The sequence below is a fragment of the Danio aesculapii genome, chromosome 21, assembly GCF_903798145.1.
Source record: "Danio aesculapii chromosome 21, fDanAes4.1, whole genome shotgun sequence".
In the NCBI taxonomy this organism is placed as follows: domain Eukaryota; kingdom Metazoa; phylum Chordata; class Actinopteri; order Cypriniformes; family Danionidae; genus Danio; species Danio aesculapii.
Window position 1 is genome coordinate 13,909,728 of NC_079455.1, and position 20,529 is coordinate 13,930,256.

At 35.4% G+C, this 20,529-nt stretch overlaps 1 protein-coding gene across 2 annotated transcripts; it reads left to right on the plus strand.

The window, feature by feature from the left end:
- The first annotated feature begins 1,963 nt into the window (after positions 1-1,963).
- pdk3b (pyruvate dehydrogenase kinase, isozyme 3b) lies at positions 1,964-20,333 on the plus strand. Of its 2 annotated transcripts, none has more exons than XM_056446437.1 (11): positions 1,964-2,161; positions 5,872-6,013; positions 9,740-9,811; positions 10,010-10,194; positions 12,332-12,421; positions 12,505-12,582; positions 12,661-12,737; positions 13,316-13,417; positions 13,514-13,627; positions 18,022-18,135; positions 18,215-20,333. In XM_056446437.1, the coding sequence occupies exons 1-11, from the start codon at positions 2,059-2,061 to the stop codon at positions 18,356-18,358; spliced, it is 1,221 nt and encodes a 406-aa protein (XP_056302412.1). In that variant the 5' UTR covers positions 1,964-2,058; the 3' UTR covers positions 18,359-20,333. The 2 variants fall into 2 exon arrangements, with proteins under 2 accessions (XP_056302412.1, XP_056302413.1); XM_056446438.1 differs by lacking the exon at positions 1,964-2,161 and adding an exon at positions 4,446-4,519.
- Positions 20,334-20,529: the final 196 nt, after the last annotated feature.

A 20,529-nucleotide genomic window follows, 5' to 3' on the forward strand; every position in this document is an offset into this window, starting at 1 on the left:
CAGCAAGCAGCCTATTGCTTGTGTCCACATTGGTACATTACAACATACTGAATATTATTCAATATCCCCATACACTCACAGTTATTTTATTTTTCTGTTCTTCTTGTTTAAATAAACGTCACCTGTGATATAATGCTAACTAACATCCAGATGCAGAAGCTGCTATAATATCTGGGTCACACGTGGACAGTGGGTTCCAATTTATTTACTTTTGCACTTCTCCATCATTCTATTAAAATCCCCTGTAAACACCATTAACATTTTCTGATTATCAATAAATAATTGGACGCAGGGTGGCTCAGTGGTTAGCACTGTCCCCTCACAGCAAGAAGGTCACTGGTTTGAGCCCCAGCTGGATGAGTTAGCGTTTTTGTGTGGAGTTTGCATGTTCTCCCAGTGTTTGCGTGGGTTTCCTCCTTGGGTTCTGGTTTCCCCCACAGTCCAAAGAAATAAACTAAATTGGGCATAGTGTATGCGTGTGAATGTGAGAGTGTATGGGTGTTTCCCAGTACTTGGGTTGCGGCTGGAAGGGCATCCGCTGTGTAAAACATATGCTGGATAAGTTTGTGGTTCATTTCGCTGTGGCGACCCCTGATAAATAAAGGGACTAAGCCAAAGGAAAATGAATGAATGAATAATAAATAATTACTGGTGACAAAATTCTTATTTAGAAAGTATAATGATTCAACACTTGCAGTCTCTCATTTCCACCAATATGGTTCAACATTTTTTATGATTTCACCTCATTCTTCAGTTTCTCAACAAAGGGGAATAGTCAAAATTACTAAATATTCTCTGTCAACAACACCAGCAGATTATGATGTGTGATGGACACATTTGACCTGATCGACCTGCATTCAAGTCTACATGTATTTATTGTTGGGTAAGTGTGGGAAGGATATTGTTTTCCAAATAAATCTTAATGTAAAGCTCCTAATACCTTTAAATTAAATAAATCCAAATACTTTAATGTGCACTAAGTGAATTTTGCCAAAGGATGTTAATATTTGAAAGCACCAAAAACAACATGCCCATTTGATATCTCCATTATAGGTACTAGACACGCCCCTTACAGCTGACTGGTTGCCAGTGTTTTAGGACTTGATCCAACACTGAGGATAGTGGACGTTTTCAAATATTGTAAAGTGCACCGTTAATACCGAGGTGCACATATCTGCCGGTATTTCCACCAAGTCATAGCAACTAACAACACTTATTGAAAAGGAAAATAATAATTATAAAATTGTAAGAATCTTAGGTGGTTGGGTGGTTCATGTTCAATGTGGTGACCTCTGATAAAGGAAAGTGAATGAGTGAGAAGTTGCATTCTATACGACACACTGCACACTTATACACGCAATCTGTTAATGTACTGTATGAGTTTACTGCCATGTCATAGAACAATAAGAACAAAAATCGTCTCCGTAATAAAACATTGTTTACAAAATTCTAAATAAATAAAGTATCCCAACTGCAGTGGCCGATAGCTCATCCCCTCTGCTACGTAAGCAAATTTTTCCATTTGGTGCATAAAGTGTTCAACATTCTACACTTATTTTTCATCAGTTCAAAAAGTACATCATTCGGGAGTTTAAAGTGCACTTATTTTTTGGAGGAATTTGTGGTCTGAATACACTATGTTGTAGAGCAGTGGTTCATAGAGTTCGGCACGCGGGACAATGAGGGAGAAGGCAGAAGGGTGAATTTCAAAAGTCATTTTTCATTTAATAAATTTTATTAAACTACTAGAATTACCCTATTTTATCCAACACTCAAAGAAGATATAAATAGTAGTTAATATGTACGTAAAAAGCAACAACAGGCAAATCAAGAACTTACCATTACTTTAAATTCCAACTGTAATTTGTAATGGAGCCTACAAGTGATAACACGCGCTGTCACATCACGTGACAGGGATCACACGATTCTGCGTGATGATAAACTGCACAACAAGCCGGTGTTATAGCAACGAAATAAATCATGAACTGTCGAAAGAGTGAGAACAACGTTCAGCCTCTCGTATTCAAAGTGCGTGGTCGATGATAGACGTACTTCAACATGAAACTGTTTATCTGCCTACTGAAAGATGTTACGCACAAAATCGAGTATTATTCAAGGTTTTCGCCCTCGCCGATGTCAATCAAGCAGTTTCTGGATTTCGGTGAGTAATGAAACACTGCAGCAAAGTCATGGAGAAGCGTTGCATTTTTCGATGTAGATTTCTCTCATCATTCTTATGCGTTTGGTGATTTTGTAGTCATTAATACCTGCTTGATCAAAATGTTGACTATGTCATTGGCTAGATATTAACATCGAATGTTAAGGTCAAGTGAAAGCTAAAGCTCTATCGGCACAGCACTACCATCGGATGAATAAAAATAGACTCACCACCACGTATCATGTTGTGTCATAACTTTATGAACTTGGTCCAGTTTTTGCAAATGCTACCTGTTTTTTGAGTATGAGATACATGTAGACCTGTAGAGTATAAGATAAGTTTGGATTTGTCTTGTTTTAGTTTAAATAAATGCTTTACATCTTTCAACTCAGTATTCATAAGTGTGGTTCTATTTTGCATAAAACCCATCATACATTGTCAGTCAAAAAATTGCAAACAGATTAAACAAACCTATATTACCTAATAAATAAAAACAATTTTTATATTGCATGCATTACATGAAAATGAATCTACATAAACATGCATGTAAAAGAAACTTTCTTACTTTTTGTGAATGGCTGGAGTGTGCAGAACGCTAATGTTTGTCCCTTACATATCATTCATTCATTCGCTTTCTTTTCGGCTTAGTCCCTTTATTAATCCGGGGTCGCCACAGCGAAATAAACCGCCAACTTATCCAGCACATGTTTTATGCAGCGGATGCCCTTCCAGCCGCAACCCATCTCTGGGAAACATCCATACACACTCATTCTCACACATACACTACGGACAATTTAGCCCACCCAATTCACCTATACCACATGTTTTTGGGCTTGAGGAAACACGAGTGCACACAGGGAGAACATGCAAACTTCACACGGAAACGCCAATTGACCTAGCCGAGGCTCGAACCAGCAACCTTCTTGCTGTGAGGCGAACGTGCTACCCACTGCACCACCATGCAACCCCGATTCGCCTCACTTTCTATTTTCTCATTTTCAAAATTAAAAAATTTCCTAAATATTTAGTGTAAAGAAATATGACAACTATTTATTTTTAAAATACAAATTTATTACATCATATATCATTAGAAAGAAGTTTTAAATTAAAAACTGTAGCCTGTTGTAATTTATTAGGCAAACAAACTAGCTAGCACATTTAACTTTGCTCAGTCAGAATTTAGCCATTTAAATAATAAAAAATTAAAACATAATAATAATAATAATAATAATAATTTTGTGCTTCACAATTTCTCTAGTCCCTCTTGTAAAAATAGTACATTTGAAAATTCATGGATAACAACAATAGCCAAAATAGTGTTCCAATTGATTATAATATGGGCCACGTTTGGTGCTTTACACTTTTTTATTGGTCATGTTTTCTTTCAAGAATAAGGTCCAAGATTTAGAATAAAGGTTATTGTCAAATGTTTTCTTTATTTACAAAACAATACAGTAGTGAAATAAGACTTGGCTTATGTCAGATGTTTTCTTGCACAGCTGGATGTTGGAGTCTTGAAAAATAATTGTTTGCATTGACCAAAACTGATTAACTGAAGTCTCACCAGGATTCCGCTTGGTCTTAAAGCCTTTTTCGATGGGTTATTTTCGCTATTTATGATGGCATAACAGTCAAAATAGGACATATGAGCTCATATATGGGACAAATTTTAGACCTTTGTTAGTGAGGGGTGGGTCTTCTGAACCACCCGAACCCCCCCTGGCTACAGGCCTACTAGAGTATAAGATAAGTACATTTGGATCTGTCTGTTTTAGTTTAAGTAAATGCATACAGGTCTTTTAACTTTAGATTCACATGTGTGGTTGTATTGTGGAGTAAACCCATCATACACTATCAGTCAAAAGTTTGCAAACAGATTAAATAAACCTATATTACCTATATTAATAAAAACTATATTATTTTTTAATTTGCATTAAATGTGAATAAATCTACATAATTATTCATTTCTAAGAAACAATTACTTTTTGTGAATGGCTCTAGTGTGCAGAATACAAATGTATGTCCTTTACATATTGTTTATAATATAAATTAAAGTTATTTATTGTTTATTGTTTTATTTATTTTGTATATAATTTCTGAATTACATTTTGTGTTATTACATTGTTTGGACTACAAAATTATTTGTCCACAATATGAAAAAATTTATTAATAAAGTTTGCATTGATATTATACTGTCACTGGCCACTTTATTAGGTTTATCATGCTACGATCAGTTTTGACCATCCTTACCATCAGAACTTACTTCATTCTTTGTGTCATAGATTCAACAAAGTTGTTGGAAACATTCCTCAGAGATTTTGGCTTACATTTGCTGTACATTTATTCCAGCACAGACTAAAGGTACGCTGTAGTATTGAGATCTGGTGACTGTGGAGGCCATTTGAGTATAGGGAACTTATTATGTTCAAGCAGTTGGAGATGAGTTGTCTGATGTCTGATAATATTTTTTCTTCTAGAGAAAGTCTTATTTGTTTTATTTCAGTTTAAATTTTTTTAAAAACCATTTAAGGTCAAAATTATTAGCGCCTTTAAGCTATACTTTTTTCGATTATATACAGTAACTTGCCTAATTACCCTAACCTGCCTAGTTAACCTAATTAACCTAGTTAGGCATTTAAATGTCACTTTAAGCTGCATAAAAGGGTCTTGAAAAATATCTAGTAAAATTTTATTTAGGCGACGCAGTGGCGCAGTAAGTAGTGCTGTCGCCTCACAGCAAGAATGTCGCTGGTTTGAGCCTCGGTTGGGTCAGTTGGAGTTTCTGTGTGGAGTTTGCATGTTCACCCTGCGTTCGTGTGGGTTTCCTCCAGATGCTCTGATTTGCCCCATTGTCCAAAGACATGCAGTACAGGTGAATTGGGTAGGCTAAATTGTCCATAGTGTATGTGTGTGAATGCAAGAGTGTATGGATGTTTCCCATAGATGGGTTGCAGCTGGAAGGGCATCCGCTGCGTAAAAAACATGTGCTGTATAAGTTGGTGGTTCATTCCGCTGTAGCGACCCCAGATTAATTAAGGGAATAAGCCGAAAAGAAAATGAATGAATGAAAATATTATTTACTGTCATCATGGCAAAGATAAAATAAATCAAATATCAGAAATGAGTTAATAAAACTATTATGTTTAGAAATGTGTTGAAAAAAATCTTCTCTCCGTTAATCAGAAATTGGGGAAAAAAATAAACAGGGGGCTAAAAATTCAGGGGGGCTAATAATTCTGACTTCAACTGTATATATTTTTTATTTTTCAGACCATTTTCTTTAAACTCTAGAGATAGTTGTGTGTGAAATTTCAAGTAAATCGACAGATTCTGAAATCCTCAGTCACTCAAGACTTTCTTTCACATTCTGATGCTCAGCTTGAATTTCAGCAGATCATCTTGACCACATCTACATGTCTAAATACTTTGAGTTGTTGCCAAGATGATATATTTACACTAAAAAGTTTAGTTGCTGTTACATATTTTAATTTATAGGAGGTATCACATTCATTAGAGCCTTCAGATTCATCGATTATTATAATTCATGGTGATTATCTGTTTGGCAATTATGTTTATGATGACTTGTTTGTATCTTGTTCATTTTCAGCGTTATGCAATACTTGTAATACTGCTGCAGAATTGCACATTCATGCATACAGAAGCACATCAGTGGAAAACAAAGACTAACTTGTTCTTGCTTCTTGTTTAACCAGGCAGGGAAAATGCATGTGAAAAAACCTCCTACATGTTTCTGCGGAAAGAACTGGCGGTGAGGTTGGCTAATACGATGAGGGAAGTCACCTTGTTGCCCGCCAGTCTTCAGAGCCAGCCGTCTGTCAAACTGGTGGAGTCCTGGTGAGGAAGGCAGGTGTGATGATGATGATGATGATGATGATGATGATAATGAGTGTGAGCCGTGAGTAAACAGTGTGCTCAGACAGCGTGAGTGTTCTGAGCAATATGTAACAGCATAGGAAACATTGTGAGGATTATAAAGCAGAACTTAAATGGCGGGTGGAACTGAATTCTGGGATACTACACTGCAGATAGTATCAGGAAGAAAAAGGAAACAAAATGAAAACTTTGTGTTTTTTACTCACAGTACAGTTAAAACCAAAATGATAAGCCTTCCTGTAAAATTTTATTACTTTTCAAATATTTTTTCCCATATTTCTTAACGGAAAGAAGATTTTTTTCAACGAAGTTTGAATAACTTATTTCTAATAACTTTATAGTGTCTTTTTTCAAAGGGCACCTATTTGACCCCTTTTTCAAGATTTAAGATACGTCTCCAGAATGTGTCTGTAAAGTTTCAGCTCAAAACTCCCATCAGATTTATCATATTTATTATACCTTTCAGAAGTTTGTTATTTTCAACTCTGAGCATCTTGCAGCTGCTTTTGTTGCCTATGCCTTTAATACTTTATTTCCCTGCCCACCATTTCCATGTGCCTGTCAGAGTGTGGCTCAATCTCTGCCTCGGCTGCTCAGATAAACAGCACAGTGACAGACATGAAGGAAGCAGATCTCGCGTAACATTTTTGAAAAATACATAGACATGCTAATACGCGGCTGTCAATCAATTCGGTGGACTAGAAAACCTACTACTACTACGTAGTACTACTACTACGTACTCCTACGTCACGTTGCGGTCGACCTCAAAATGAGAAGGATTTTTAACGTCAGGAAATTAAAAAAAAAGACAGTTATTGTACCTAATCATACACCTGGTGCAATAAGGCGCAAGATGTGTTTGGCGTGATTTGATGCTATTTTCAGACCAGCGCAACCTTAATTTTCATGTTTTTCACCACGTTGTTTAAATAGCAAACAATGGGTGTGCCAGTCTAAAAGGGAGGTGTGTTAAGGTGTATTGTTGGCGTGTTGCTATTTTGAGGAACTGAAATAGACAGTGCCGTTGTGTTCGTTTCCCAGGTAATGAAGTACACAACTGGTAGATCCTTCGCGGCCTCGAACATCCCAAGATTCATTGCGCGCTGATAACATCAGGATGTTTTTAAAAGAAAACTCTGGATTAAATGTATGAATTAGGTTTATTTTACTTGGATATCTAAAGACATGTTAAAACAAAACAAAACAAAACAAAAAAATGACATGGCTTTACATGTTTATGTGTACATGTATGGATTAAGGAAATATATTTCCAGATTCTGTAAACCTCACTTTGCCTTTAGATCGCTTACAATAAGTTTTAAAATCACTTTGTAATAAAAGACATCACAATTGTTTTAGCGCTTATTAACGGCAGCTGTTATGGTTGCCTGGTGACGAGATCTGTCCTCTGTAGGCTAGATCATCTAATTTCAAAACGCTCTGTTCGGCCTGTGTGGACTTCAAAGGACTCACCTTTGAAGTTTACATCCTTCGGAGGATGGAGCCTCTGTAATGAGACACAGCTACTTCGTTATTATTGTTCATTTATTCATTTGCTGGAAATTAGAACTGAATTTAGAAATAGTTTTGAAACTAATTTTTGCACTTAACAAACAAATTTAATTACGTAGGCTAATGGATGTCTTCAGTGGGGTGCATACAACACCATTTCTTTATCCATGAAAGTAAAGGAGTAAAGTAAAAAGTAAAAGTAAAATAAAGAGAAAGTAAAAAGGCTGAATGGAGGAGGCTCATTCTTTATCCTCACTGCAGATGGTCTGTTTAACTGTTTTTCCGCTAGTGAAGCATTCAGTTTTTCCACTAACAAAGTAAATAGCAAATGCACCATAATGCAACGCAACTGACTCTTAAAGGGAATGGGAGATGAGAGATTGGTTTAATGCACGCTACGCTCAAAACACACCCATAATTCATTAAGAGAATAAGCACAACCCTGTTAGACCATGTGCCGAGGCACAAAGGGCATTTTTCCATCCTTAAAATAGCAAAAAAGGATTTAGACACACCCTTGATGCTTTTGCGCCATGCGCTTTAGACTTTGCACCTAGATCATTAAAATAGAGTCCATAGTCTTTATATCACCCCAGTATGAGTGTGAACACACTATACCTACACACAGTTCGGTCCAAACAGCATACAAACGATGATTTTCATCATAGGTGCTCTTAAACAAACACACAAACAAAACTACAAAGACATTAACATGAAATGCCTGACACATAACAAAACAACACAAACAGAAGAATACAAGAAGTATTCGAACTTTACCTATTTTGCAAGATACTAGTATTCATCTTAAAGTGCAATTTAAAGGCTTAACTAGGTTAATTAGGTTAACTAGGCAAGTTAGGTTAATTAGGACATTGGACAATAGGTTTATTTATTAAGAGGTTTATTCTGTAGCCAAATGGAAAAAAAATCATACAGGGCTAATAACCTTAAAATTGACCTAATTGACCTTAAAAAAGTTCTAGCCAAACTAAAAGAAATAAACTAACTATAATAATAACAACTAACTTTTTCCAGAAGATAACATATAATTAGGAAACACTGTGAAAATGTTCTTGCTTTGTTAAACAGAGCTTGGGAAAGAATTAAACTTTGACAGATGGACTTCAACTGTATAAAAGGCATTTACCATTTACCCAAGTTGTTCCTGGATGAGTTTCTCACATCTGTTAAATAAAGACATTTTAAAAGAATGCTGTTAACAAGGCAGTTGATTCCATAGTAGAAAAGCAAATGCTGTGTGTTAGTCAGTATCAGCTGTTTGCCTACTAGTGTTCTAGAGAACAGAGTGGCTCACAAAGTTTTGAAATCATTTATTGAACATTTTTAAATTAGTATACACTTTTGTTCTAACCTAGTGGTTTGAGGCATAATGGCAAAAATGTATTAGTATTTTGGCACTGTGCTTTGATTCTTATATAGATCCTTTTTATGCAATGAACTAATTCTTGTTGAAAGACTGCAAAGACTTGTTACTAAATTACATTTTAGTTGGTGTTTTCTGTAAATAACACATGTATGCATGTTTTATAGTGTTTTTCAGATTTGAAATTTTTAGGCTGACTTACTTTTGATTGATGCTTGAAAACCATATTTTTTACTTCTTATTCTCCATTTGTGTAATTCCAATTTTACACGTGACTATTAAACTTATTTAAAATGTAAAGTAGTTAGTACATGTATGTTAAAGGGACAGTTCACCCAAAAATGATAGTTCTGTGATCACTTACCCTTCCTCTGCTTGTTCCAAATCTTTTTGAGTTTCTTTGTTTTGTTAAACACAAAAGAAGATATTGTAAAGAATGCTGGAAACCGGTAACCATTGACTTTCAAAGTATTTGTTTATCCTACTTTAAATGTCAGTGATTACAGGCTTTTAGATTTTTTTAAAATATATTCATTTGTGTTCAACAGAAGAAAGAAACCCATAAATGTTTGGAAACACTTGAGGGGGAGTTAATAGTGTGTACTTCTTTTTATTTTTGAATGAACTATCCCTTTAAACTAAACATTTTATATGTGCTGAATGTGTTAGTGAGGCAATTGCGCCACCTAGTGGCTGTTATGAGCCTTAAAGTTGGGAAGAACCATTCTTTATAATGTAATCAAATCATTCAAAACAAGTCTCATGTTAAGTAGTCTTTTCCATGATATCAGGTACAGCCAGAGCTTTGAAGAGCTGTTAAAGTTTGAGAAGAGAAGTCCAGAGGATCCCCACACACTTAATGAGTGAGTCTGCACATGAAAAACTATTTTTATTTTAAGCTATTTTATTATCATTTTTATCAAGCATGTAACTTTTTGCAGTAAAATGCATGTTTAGAAGCTATATTCAATATAAATAATTGCATCATAAAAAAATAAATAAGTCAAACATGATGAAAAAACTATTAAATTGTATGGGTTCTGATCTCCAATGTGTTTTAGCTTCTTAGAGATGTTGATTAAGATTCGGAACAGGCACAATGACGTGGTGCCCACTATGGCTCAGGGTGTCATTGAATACAAAGAGAAGTTTGGATTCGACCCCTTCATCAGCAGCAATGTGCAGTACTTCCTTGACCGCTTCTACACCAACCGGATTTCTTTCCGCATGCTCATCAACCAGCACAGTGAGACTCCGTGCAATCATGTGACGTGATGGTGAATGTGAAGTAGGAGAGAAACACTTTTTGACTTTCTCAGTTTGTGTTCAGAGTATCATTTTTTCACAAATCAATTTCACATTTGTCTAGTAAAAGTGTGTAGTTTTGTTTAAATAATTGCAGCATATACTATATACATTTTGTTTCATTATTTAATGAAACGAAAAATGTAAAATGTAAAAGCATGCCCCATTAGCAAAGCACATTATACCATCTGAGTGGCACATTGTAACATGACCATAGTAAAGTATAAAATCAGTCAGCTTTATCGAATAAAAAAAGTTTTTAGAATGAAAAACAAACTTTTTTACGATGAACACACTGCATCCTGATCCTCATTTGTTGATCCTCTTTTTGCAGTTATTCGCCTAATTGCCTATTTAATTAAATTTATTTAATATAGATTTAAACACTGCATTTTAGTGACATTTTAAGCACTATAGAATAAAGAAATAGGAAAAAATGCAAATGTATTACATTATATATCATTAAAAAAACAGGACTCTATTAAAGTTTTAAATTAAAAACTGGAGCCTATTGTCATTTATTAAACAAATAAGAAACTGGCCAGCACATTTGACTTTCCTTAGTCAGAATTTGGTCATTTTAATACATTAAAAAAAGTATGAAAACATAATAATAGTAATGTAGAGCTTCATGATTTTTCTAGCCTCACTTGTAAAAAAAAGTACACTTGAAAATTCATGGCTAATAAAAATAGCCAAAATAGTATTCAAATTCATTTTAATATGGGCCAATTTTGGTGCTTCACAAGTTTTTAGAAGTCATTTTTTTGTTTCAAGTATAAGGTCCAAAATTTACAATAAAAGTCACTTGTAAAATGTTTTCTCTATTTAAAAGCAATACAGTAGCGAAAGAAGATATCACTTACGTGAGATTGTAAAATTTAAATATTTGTTAGCATTGGACAAAACTGATTAGCTGAAGTCCCGCCAAAGCAACAGCCAACAGAGGATTCCACTTGGTCTTAAAACCTTTTTCGATAGGTTATTTTCACATTTTGATGCAACAGCAGTCAAAATAGGACAAATGAGCTCATGTATAGGACAAATTCTGGACCTTTTTCAGTGAGGGGTGGGTCTTTAGAACCACCCAAACCCCCCCTGGCTATGGGCCTGATTTACTATGTTAGGAATTGGCTCTAATATGATATGGTTGGTTTTTTACCATATTTGGAAGGGTAGTGAATATTAATGAGCTCTGCTTTGATGCTTCACTAGCTCATGTCATGAACATGATGTACTTGTAAATACACATGTGGAAAATATTCACACTTCATTTGACAAAAAGTATTTTAACATATCAAGTAGATTCCTTGTTAAATGTGGTAGAGATGTTTATTTTAGCCAGAAGGAGCGATATCTTTAAGCCACCTAACTAACCTGTTTCTGAAGTGTGTTGTGGATGAAATGTAGGCTAAATTATTATTGTATTTTGCAGTATTTTGTAACTTTAATGAGTATGAAAACATAGGCAGGAATTAATATTAACCTCTACACAAACAGATTTATATACAGTAGTGTGTTTCACTCCAGAAAAAAGTCACAGTAAGAGCTGAGTGATATGACACAATGCATAAACACTTACACTCAGCCATTTCCAAGTGTTGTAGCCTCATTACAAACATACACATGTGTCTGTTTGACAAAAGATACATTTAAACAGATCTTATCCCTCTTTGGGGTGGCGCTGAATAAATGTATAATCCCTGTATACCACATTTCTGATCCTCTATGAACAGACAAGACTCCGTGGTCATGTATGGCATGTGTTCCTGCTTTAGGAATTGGGGTGTTTTCACCAGAATTAAGAAAATCTCCTCAAAATATTTTTGTTTCATTTCTTTCTCTAGTATAAATATGACAATTAGTAAATGTGTACGTTTTGTTTTTCTAGCATGTGTGGGAATGTTCAATTAGCAGCCTCTAGTGTCACAAATAGCAAGTGTTTCTGAATTCTGCATAAAACATTTTTAACTGATCTTTTTGAATGTTCATTTTATGACATTTGATAATAAGTCTCTAATCAACATTAAAAAATGAATGCAGAAATCAACCTCAGTACAAGGTCAATTCTGTTGCAGCTCTTCTGTTTGGCGATGCCGCTTGTCTTGCACAACCAAAACACATCGGAAGCATCGACCCAGCATGCAACGTGGCTGAGGTGGTGAGAGGTGACGTTATACCAATTAAAAACTAATTCACATATGCAGAAAAAAAAAAAAAATGTTTTAAAGGTTGTGATGTCTCTTGTCAGATGCATATGAGACAGCAAAGATGCTCTGTGAGCAGTACTACATGACGGCTCCTGAACTGAAGATCGGGGAATTCAACTGTGAGAATCAAAATCACATATGTTTTAATTTAACTATTTAAATTAACATAATTTGTATTATCCTACTCTGTCTTCTAGCAAAAAATCCCAAGAAACCAGTCCAGGCGGTCTATGTGCCTTCTCATCTTTTCCACATGCTCTTTGAGCTCTTCAAGGCAAGAAAAATAGAATGTTGCTTGCTAGATGCTTAAAAAGTGACAAGAAAACTGTGCAGCCTTAATGACAAACTCTATATTTTTTGTTTTTTATGATTGTGTAGGTACTTTTATGGGATGTAAAAGAATGTCAGAGAATTGCTGCACTAAATGACTTATTGGCCTTATTGGGTTTTTTCCCATTTGGTTACTGTTAAAAAAAGCCAAGCTAAAATAAAAATCACAAAAATGACAGACAAAAAAGTAACAGGAAAAAAATTATATGCAGAATGCTATGGTAAGATTAACCTAGCTAAATAAAGTCTGTATTTGTTATGACAAATAGCTTAATAAAATTACCTAGGAAATAACCTATAAGATAAATACATGTAGGAAAAAATATTTTCATTGATAGTCTATTATATTTAGTCTATTAACTAAAGTTAACCCTTATAAAACCTTATTATAACATTTCTAAAAAAAGGTGTTTTTGTATATGATATTTGTAGATTAGTAGTTAAAATGGGGTGAAGTGATGTGCTTGTCAGATGATCCAATTTTAAGTGAGTTTTTGCTATATATAAACTGTATGTGTGTAGAATTCCATGCGAGCCACAGTGGAGCTGTATGAAAACAGCAGTGAGGATCTTCCTCCAGTCAAAGCAATGGTTACTCTGGGAAAGGAAGACCTCTCCATAAAGGTTATTTCATGAAAAAAAAATAATTTTACGGAGACTTACAGAAATCAAAAGCAAATGCAACATCTGCACTGTAATAATTTGATTGTGTCTTCTTAGATTAGTGATAAAGGTGGGGGCGTCCCTTTACGAAAGATCGATCGCCTCTTCAATTACATGTATTCCACGGCTCCAACACCACGACTGGATCCCTCACAACCTGCTGTCCCACTGGTAAATACCCATCTGACAGTGTATTAACAAAAAACAACAGCTGACTCATTTTTCAGCAACAATGATGTACTAACAATGCAAATGTTTCCTTTGTGTTTTTTCCTGCATTCAGACATAATTTGCTGTGTTTGCATTCAAAGTTTTGTAATTTAACTTATACGCAAAATTAAAATATTGCATTAAATATTTGTTTTCGAGACTTCCGGTTGGGTGGGCTAATAGAGTAGACGTGTTTGTTTCTCACTCCCGTACGTTTTTGATTTAAACTTGCATAAAACCCATTTACTTTATTTGTTAACTAAAAATCTGAACACTTTTATGTAAAACTATAATTTCGATTAATCATAACTTCCAAATTGCCTAAACAGAGCAAGAAAGAAGCGAAAACTAACCCCTCCGATGACACCGTGAACGAGCTAAACATGTTGGCAATGGTCAAACTTTTGGATCAATACCAACAGACCCTATCGGCGGAATTTAAATCCTCCATTTCAACTCTTGAGAAGAAGATGGACTGCTTTTTATTCTACGCTGTCAGATCACGCACAAAAGATTGCTTCGTTAGAATCAAACGCAAAAGCACTCGACAAGCAGGTCTTGGCTTTAGAATCAGTCTGTACCACTCAGGCGGAGACCTGTATGAAATTACGAGACAGTTGTAGACCTTGAACCGCGTAGCCACCGGAATAATATTCAGATTGTGGGCATACCAGAAGGGCCTTGAAGTCGCTTGAAGGCCCTCTCCTCCTGAGATTGCCCGGGCACACAGGGCTTTGTATAGCAAACCAGCAACGGGACCAAACATGAGGCCAGTCATCATACGGCTCCACCAATATCGACAGAAAGAGCTGATTATCCAAGAGGCCCGTGCCAAAGGAGGCAAAATAGATTATCAAGAACATATTTGTTTCCATCCCATGTATTTGAGGAGAATTAAAAAATAAAGTAAAATTGTCACTTCTTGGGAAACTAGTCCAATAAATTATAATGCAAATGTATGTTTCTGCAAGCAGGAGAACCCACAGAGCATCTTTTCTTTCGTAGTAAACAAACTCTGTCCTGTTATTTTGCATTTAGAGAGCATTGCCTGATGTTTGGCAAAGTAGTATCATGTGAGAGAATGTGAGCTCTAGGAAAATCATGGAATTTCACAGGTGTTGGCAAAATTATTAAAATGTATATTGTTATGGTGGACACTAAAATCATTGCACAGTTCAGTTTTCCAATCACATCATATACTGAGGCAAAATCACGTTTAATGTGCATCAAAGAATGTGTTCATAGATTTTGCACATTTTAACGAATTAAGTATTTTTATGCACATTTTCTGAATTTTTCCATTGAATATTTCTTTAAATGCAATATCCTAATTGCAAATGAAATACGTTGATGGAAACATCTATTGTCAGAATAATACCTGTTCACGTTCATACTCAACTAACACACAGAACTGACTGAAAGTGTTGTATTATGTATGCTAGTCCAGTAGGAGGTGGAGAATTGTTAGTATGCTCGGTTTCTTTGCTGTGTTCAAAATTGCACACTTTCAGTACGTACTTTTGGAATTTTGAATCTTGGCTTTATTGAAAATTGATGAGTCTATTGAAACACAATTCAGAATCTCATCAGAAATTAGATTTTGCCTACTATAGAATGTAGCTTGTCTCGAATAATGAAGCCAACACATTTTGATCACTGTCTGGTCGCTGGTTGCAGTATAAGTCCCACTGACAGTGAAAGTGGTCATACCTGAGACGTTAGTATTATACACCTGGCGCAGTGTCATTTTCACATCCTGCAACATCCATGACTCCAAATTGCTTTTAAAGGGAACAGGAGATGATATTTTGATTGGTTTAATGAATGTTATGCCTACAGCACACTCATAAACCCATTAAAAAAATAAGGACAACCCTATTAGACCATTTACCTGTCCTTAAAGTCTGCGTGAACCAGGAGCTGTGACCATTTTTTCCTATATTGTGATTCAGTTTCTAGAGAAACAGCAGGGGGGGCTAAGTATGTTAACCACCCCCCATACCTGAGACAGACAGAGAATTTAACTGTAAACAAACAAGAAGTTCATTTTCAGATTTCAATTTTAGATTACTAAGGGGAATTTATAAAAGGGGAAACTATTTTTATTCCTTAAGTGGTGGTCCAGAGTGTATTATTAAGGCTTGGTTGTGTTTATAAGATGCAAAGCAATGTGTGATCATGCTTAATTTGTAAAAAAATCATATTTTTTCATATATCTTTAACTATATGCAGCTACTCGACTAACATGAAAACGACATATTCCTAGTTCCTCCGAAAGGCCGGGCCTCAAGAGGCTCTGATTGGTCAGCTAACATAATGTGATGTGATTCATGGATCAGCTCCATGTCACCAGGAAAAGTATCATGCCCCTACAAGCGCTTGCTTTTGCATGTCAGAGTAGTGTCAGAGTTCAGTCAGTGTAACTGTTAGCTGTATCAGTTTGTGCCTGAATCAAGCAGAAAATGACAGGGGACACAGCTGAACCTCACGCCTGATCTCTAAAATAAAACCTGACAAGTGTCTTTCACATATAGTCGGGTTATAAGCATGTGTAAGTAATATGAAACGTTCACATATGTTTTCCGAGTTTGTTATTTGAGATGTAGAATGCAAGGAAAGCATCCGCATAGAGAGACACTGCAGCGCTGGTCAAGATTGTGAGTTTTTACAGCAATTTGACAGATAAATATGAATTTGTAGCTAAATTGTTCACAGTGTCAAACAACATTTGCTGTTGTTTACATCCTTGTTTACGTCCTCACTACAAGATACCATTAACGCTAGAAACTTTGCATGTACTAGATCAGTTTTAACAAATAAAAATACTTACATGTTGTGTCTCACAATCCACAGCTTCTTCTATTATGGCTCCTAAATGCCGAATTCAGCACTGAACCGGGAGAGATTCTGGAAGCTGTCCTTTGTCAAATGCTAGCTATATATTGTTTTATTATTCTCTGAAACATAATTAAAATAGAATTGTTAACTCTTCTGTCTTTGTGTCGAGTCCTTTGGAAGCCCAAATACAGAAGCAGAAACGCTCTGTGGAAATGTGCAGCAATTAAACAACTGCCATAACATTACAGCGCCTCTGGCCATGCTCCTTTGCTGTGTCTGGTGAATAGGCATGTGCCGGTATCACATTTTCATGCTGCGATTAATTGATTGAGCTTTTATCACGGAATACGGTATTATCACGATATTGTAATTTTACTAGAGAAACAGCTAAAAAAACACAAAAAACTTCAGTTTCGTCAACTTAGTAACTTTAATAACTTTTTAATTAACTAAAGGTACTTCAAACATTTAAATATAAATAAAACAATACACAATATAAAAGTAAACTTGAGCAATTATATCAAAGTGAACGTGCAAAGGGAAACCGTCTTCGATCAGCAATCCCTCTGCATTTTTTTGGAACCCAAAATATGGGGATAAATTGTCGGCAGCGTTCCTCCTTCCGCCATGCTTCTTCTTCGTGTGAGGATTAGAGAGCGGTGGCAGCAGCGGCGCGCGCTGTGTGCACACAGGGCTTCTACATGTGGGGATTGTTTACATCAGAGTGCGCATCAGTTCTGCGCAGCATATACGCAGTGTTTCTTCAAGCGGTTGATGGAAAATAAGCTGAAGGGGGATAAATTGTCGGCAGCGTTCCTCCTTCCGCCATGCTTCTTCTTCGTGTGAGGATTATAGTGCGGTGGCAGCGGCGGCGTGCGCTGTGTGCACACAGTGCTTCTACATGTGGGGATTGTTTACATCAGAGTGCGCATCAGTTCTGCGCAGCATATACGCAGTGTTTCTTCAAGCGGTTAATGGAAAATAAGCTAAGGCGCGTTCTAAGAATATAAATTCGGATCTATTATTTTTCACAGTATTTTGAAGTGCCCGCGATAACAATATCGTGCATATTCATTACCGTGATTTATCGCATTACCGAATACCGGCACAAGCCTACTGGTGAATGCGCATTACCTTAAGCGTTTGTGATCTCACTAGCCCAGGTGTATTTAATTGTAGACTCCAAATTCGTACATGGGGAAACCCACACAAACACGTGGAGAACATACAAACTCCACACACAAATGCCAACTGGCTCAGCTGCGACTTGAACCAGCGACCTTCTTGCTGTGAGGTGACAGTGTTAACAACTAAGCCACTGTTTTCAAAAACATGAACTTTGAAATCTGTTTTTAAAAAAGGAAGAATTTTCAGCTACACAAATTTTTGTAAATAATTGTAAATTGTACTGCCATTTGTAAATGAAAGGCCAAAACACATCAAAACCTTTGTATTTTAGTAGAAAAATTTTTATTGGTTGTGTGCTTTTATGGAGGTTCTTTATTTTGTCTCTGTAGGCTGGTTTTGGCTATGGGCTGCCAATCTCTCGACTCTATGCACGCTACTTTCAAGGAGACCTGAACCTGTACTCGGTTGAAGGTTTTGGGACAGATGCAGTCATTTATCTTAAGGTATTTACATTGACATGCTATTACACTTAATTTTAGCTTTGATTGTAAAGCAGAAATGGCCTTTCTCTACTGTCCCCAGGCTCTTTCCAGTGAGTCTTTTGAGCGTCTGCCAGTCTTCAATAAGTCAGCATGGCGACATTATCAGACGGGTCCTGAAGCTGATGACTGGAGTAACCCGAGCAGTGACCCACGAGATGCGTCCACATACAAAGCCAACAGATGACTTTATTACAGTTACCAAGCTTACTGAACACTGCCAGCTAAGGACGCTTCATTCTAGGTCTTTATAGTACTTGCTAACTAATCCTTCTAATTGAGTGAAACAGTTTTACATTAGAGAGACTAGAAGAATGTAATGTGGAAAGGAGCATATAGCAGCTTGTTAGGATGATTTATCAAGCGGCCTTTTGTTTTAACAATTTGCTTCTGTCTGATCAATTATAAATTGGCCATTTTAGGTCCACGATTTCAAAAAGTAAATATTCTGTTAAAATGTTTGGGATCAGTAAAAAAAATTTATTCAGTAAGTGCACATTATACTGTAGCTAACAGTGTTGGGGAAAGTTATTTTTGAAACTAATGCATTACAATATTGAGTTACTCCCCAAAAAAGAGACTGGTTGCATTACTTAGTTATTTTTTATTGAAAGTAATGCGTTATGTTACTTTTGAGTTACTTTGCAGTACTTTTTAATACCAGCCTGAGGCTTGATCTCTTTCAGAACTTGCAGGGTATTTTTCTTTTTTTAAAATAGAGGAGCTCTGCATTTATGGACACACTGTGTAACCTACACCTTCATTTACCTTTAAAAAACTACTAAAACATTTGCAATAATGTTACCTTCAGAGAACTTTCTGACGTATACATGCCATATGCACAGATTATTGAAAGTTAAAAGCAATGTGTTTGCTACTTTGCTTTTTTTGTCTTGTTAGTTCAGGACAATCACTATCCATTCAGACTGTAATCTCCCTTTCTTCCATGTGTTCAAAATAATGAGAATTCTTCCATCACAGAAATGTAAATGTTTTTTTTTGTCTGTTCCCACGGGGAAAAAAGTTGGAATCAATGTGATTACACTAATTTTAATTCAGCAAACTATTTTTAAAGATGTATTCATTCTAAAAAGTAACTTGAGTTACATTTTTAAAAAATATTAATACTTAATTTTTTAAAGTAATGCCTTACTTTTCTAGTTACTTACTGTAGTAACTCACGTTACTTGTAATGAGTTAGCACCAACACTACCTATGTTTCCATCCAAAGTTGCGAAATAAATTTAAAGGCAAAACAGGCATATCACATAAAAGACATGCAAATAAAGCAGCGTTTCCATCCAATAAGTCAAAGAGAACAAAATTGTTACTTCCTAATTTACTGGCGCCAAATATCAAAAGTAAGAAATGGAATTTGCTGTGGTAGGAGAAGCTGCACGAATTTTTTCTTTATTAAATAAAATGACTTGCAGGGAATCCACTGCGTAAAATATATGCTGGATTAATAAAGGGACTAAGCCGAGAAGAAAGAAGAAATGACTTGCACCTCCGAAGACAATGCCAATATGCAATAAAAGTGTAGTGGCGTTTCAAGGCTTGAAACGCGTAGCACAGACGCTCTTGATAGTTCTGGAGGTAATTAATAATATAATTACACATACTGAAATGGCTGAGGCATTTTAGAATGACCAAAACAACATATCAGATGTTTTACAGTGTGCTCAGTCTGCTAATTTGTTCTCACACATTTTCATCATTACATGATCTCTTATAACAAAATCATATGACTTTTTTTAATGCGCATACTCAAATTTGGTAAAAGTGTTTCCATCGTAGTTTATATGCATTTTTCTTATCGAATAAAAAGTTTATCCTACGTTTTTATGCGCATTTTAAAATTGATGCGCATCTTGGTATTTCGAATCAACTGATTTTTTAATGCACATATCCAAAATGTGCATAAAAACAGGTGGATGGAAACAGCTACTGATAGGTACTAAGTGTTTTAGTGAAGACATTTAGGATGTTGTAAAAGGTTATTTATTACAGATTTTTAAAAAACTTCCTGTTCATCAAAGAATAATCAAATCAGCATATTAAATTATGAAGGATCCATATTTACATTTTATTACCAAAGACAGAAGTAAAGATGCTGAAAATTAAGCTTTGGCATCACAGGAATAAATTACAATAAAAAAGAAGACGAAATATATATATATATATATATATATATATATATATATAAATTTTGAACAGTAAAAATATTTTTGTATTTTTCTAACAAAAACAGATTTACAGATATTATTACAAAACATATATATATATAAATGATTATACTGAACCCAAACATTTGAACAGAAGATTTTATATAGAATAAATATACAGATCTGGCAAATG

What these genes read in the sequence shown, in the direction of transcription:
- pdk3b (XM_056446437.1), top strand. Translation starts at nt 2,059, where the DNA reads ATGAAACTGTTTATCTGCCTACTGAAAGATGTTACGCACAAAATCGAG. An exon ending in CAAGCAGTTTCTGGATTTCG is followed by an intron (nt 2,162 to 5,871) that starts GTGAGTAATGAA and finishes TTGTTTAACCAG; the next exon opens with GCAGGGAAAATGCATGTGAA. An exon ending in ATGCAGTCATTTATCTTAAG is followed by an intron (nt 18,136 to 18,214) that starts GTATTTACATTG and finishes TACTGTCCCCAG; the next exon opens with GCTCTTTCCAGTGAGTCTTT.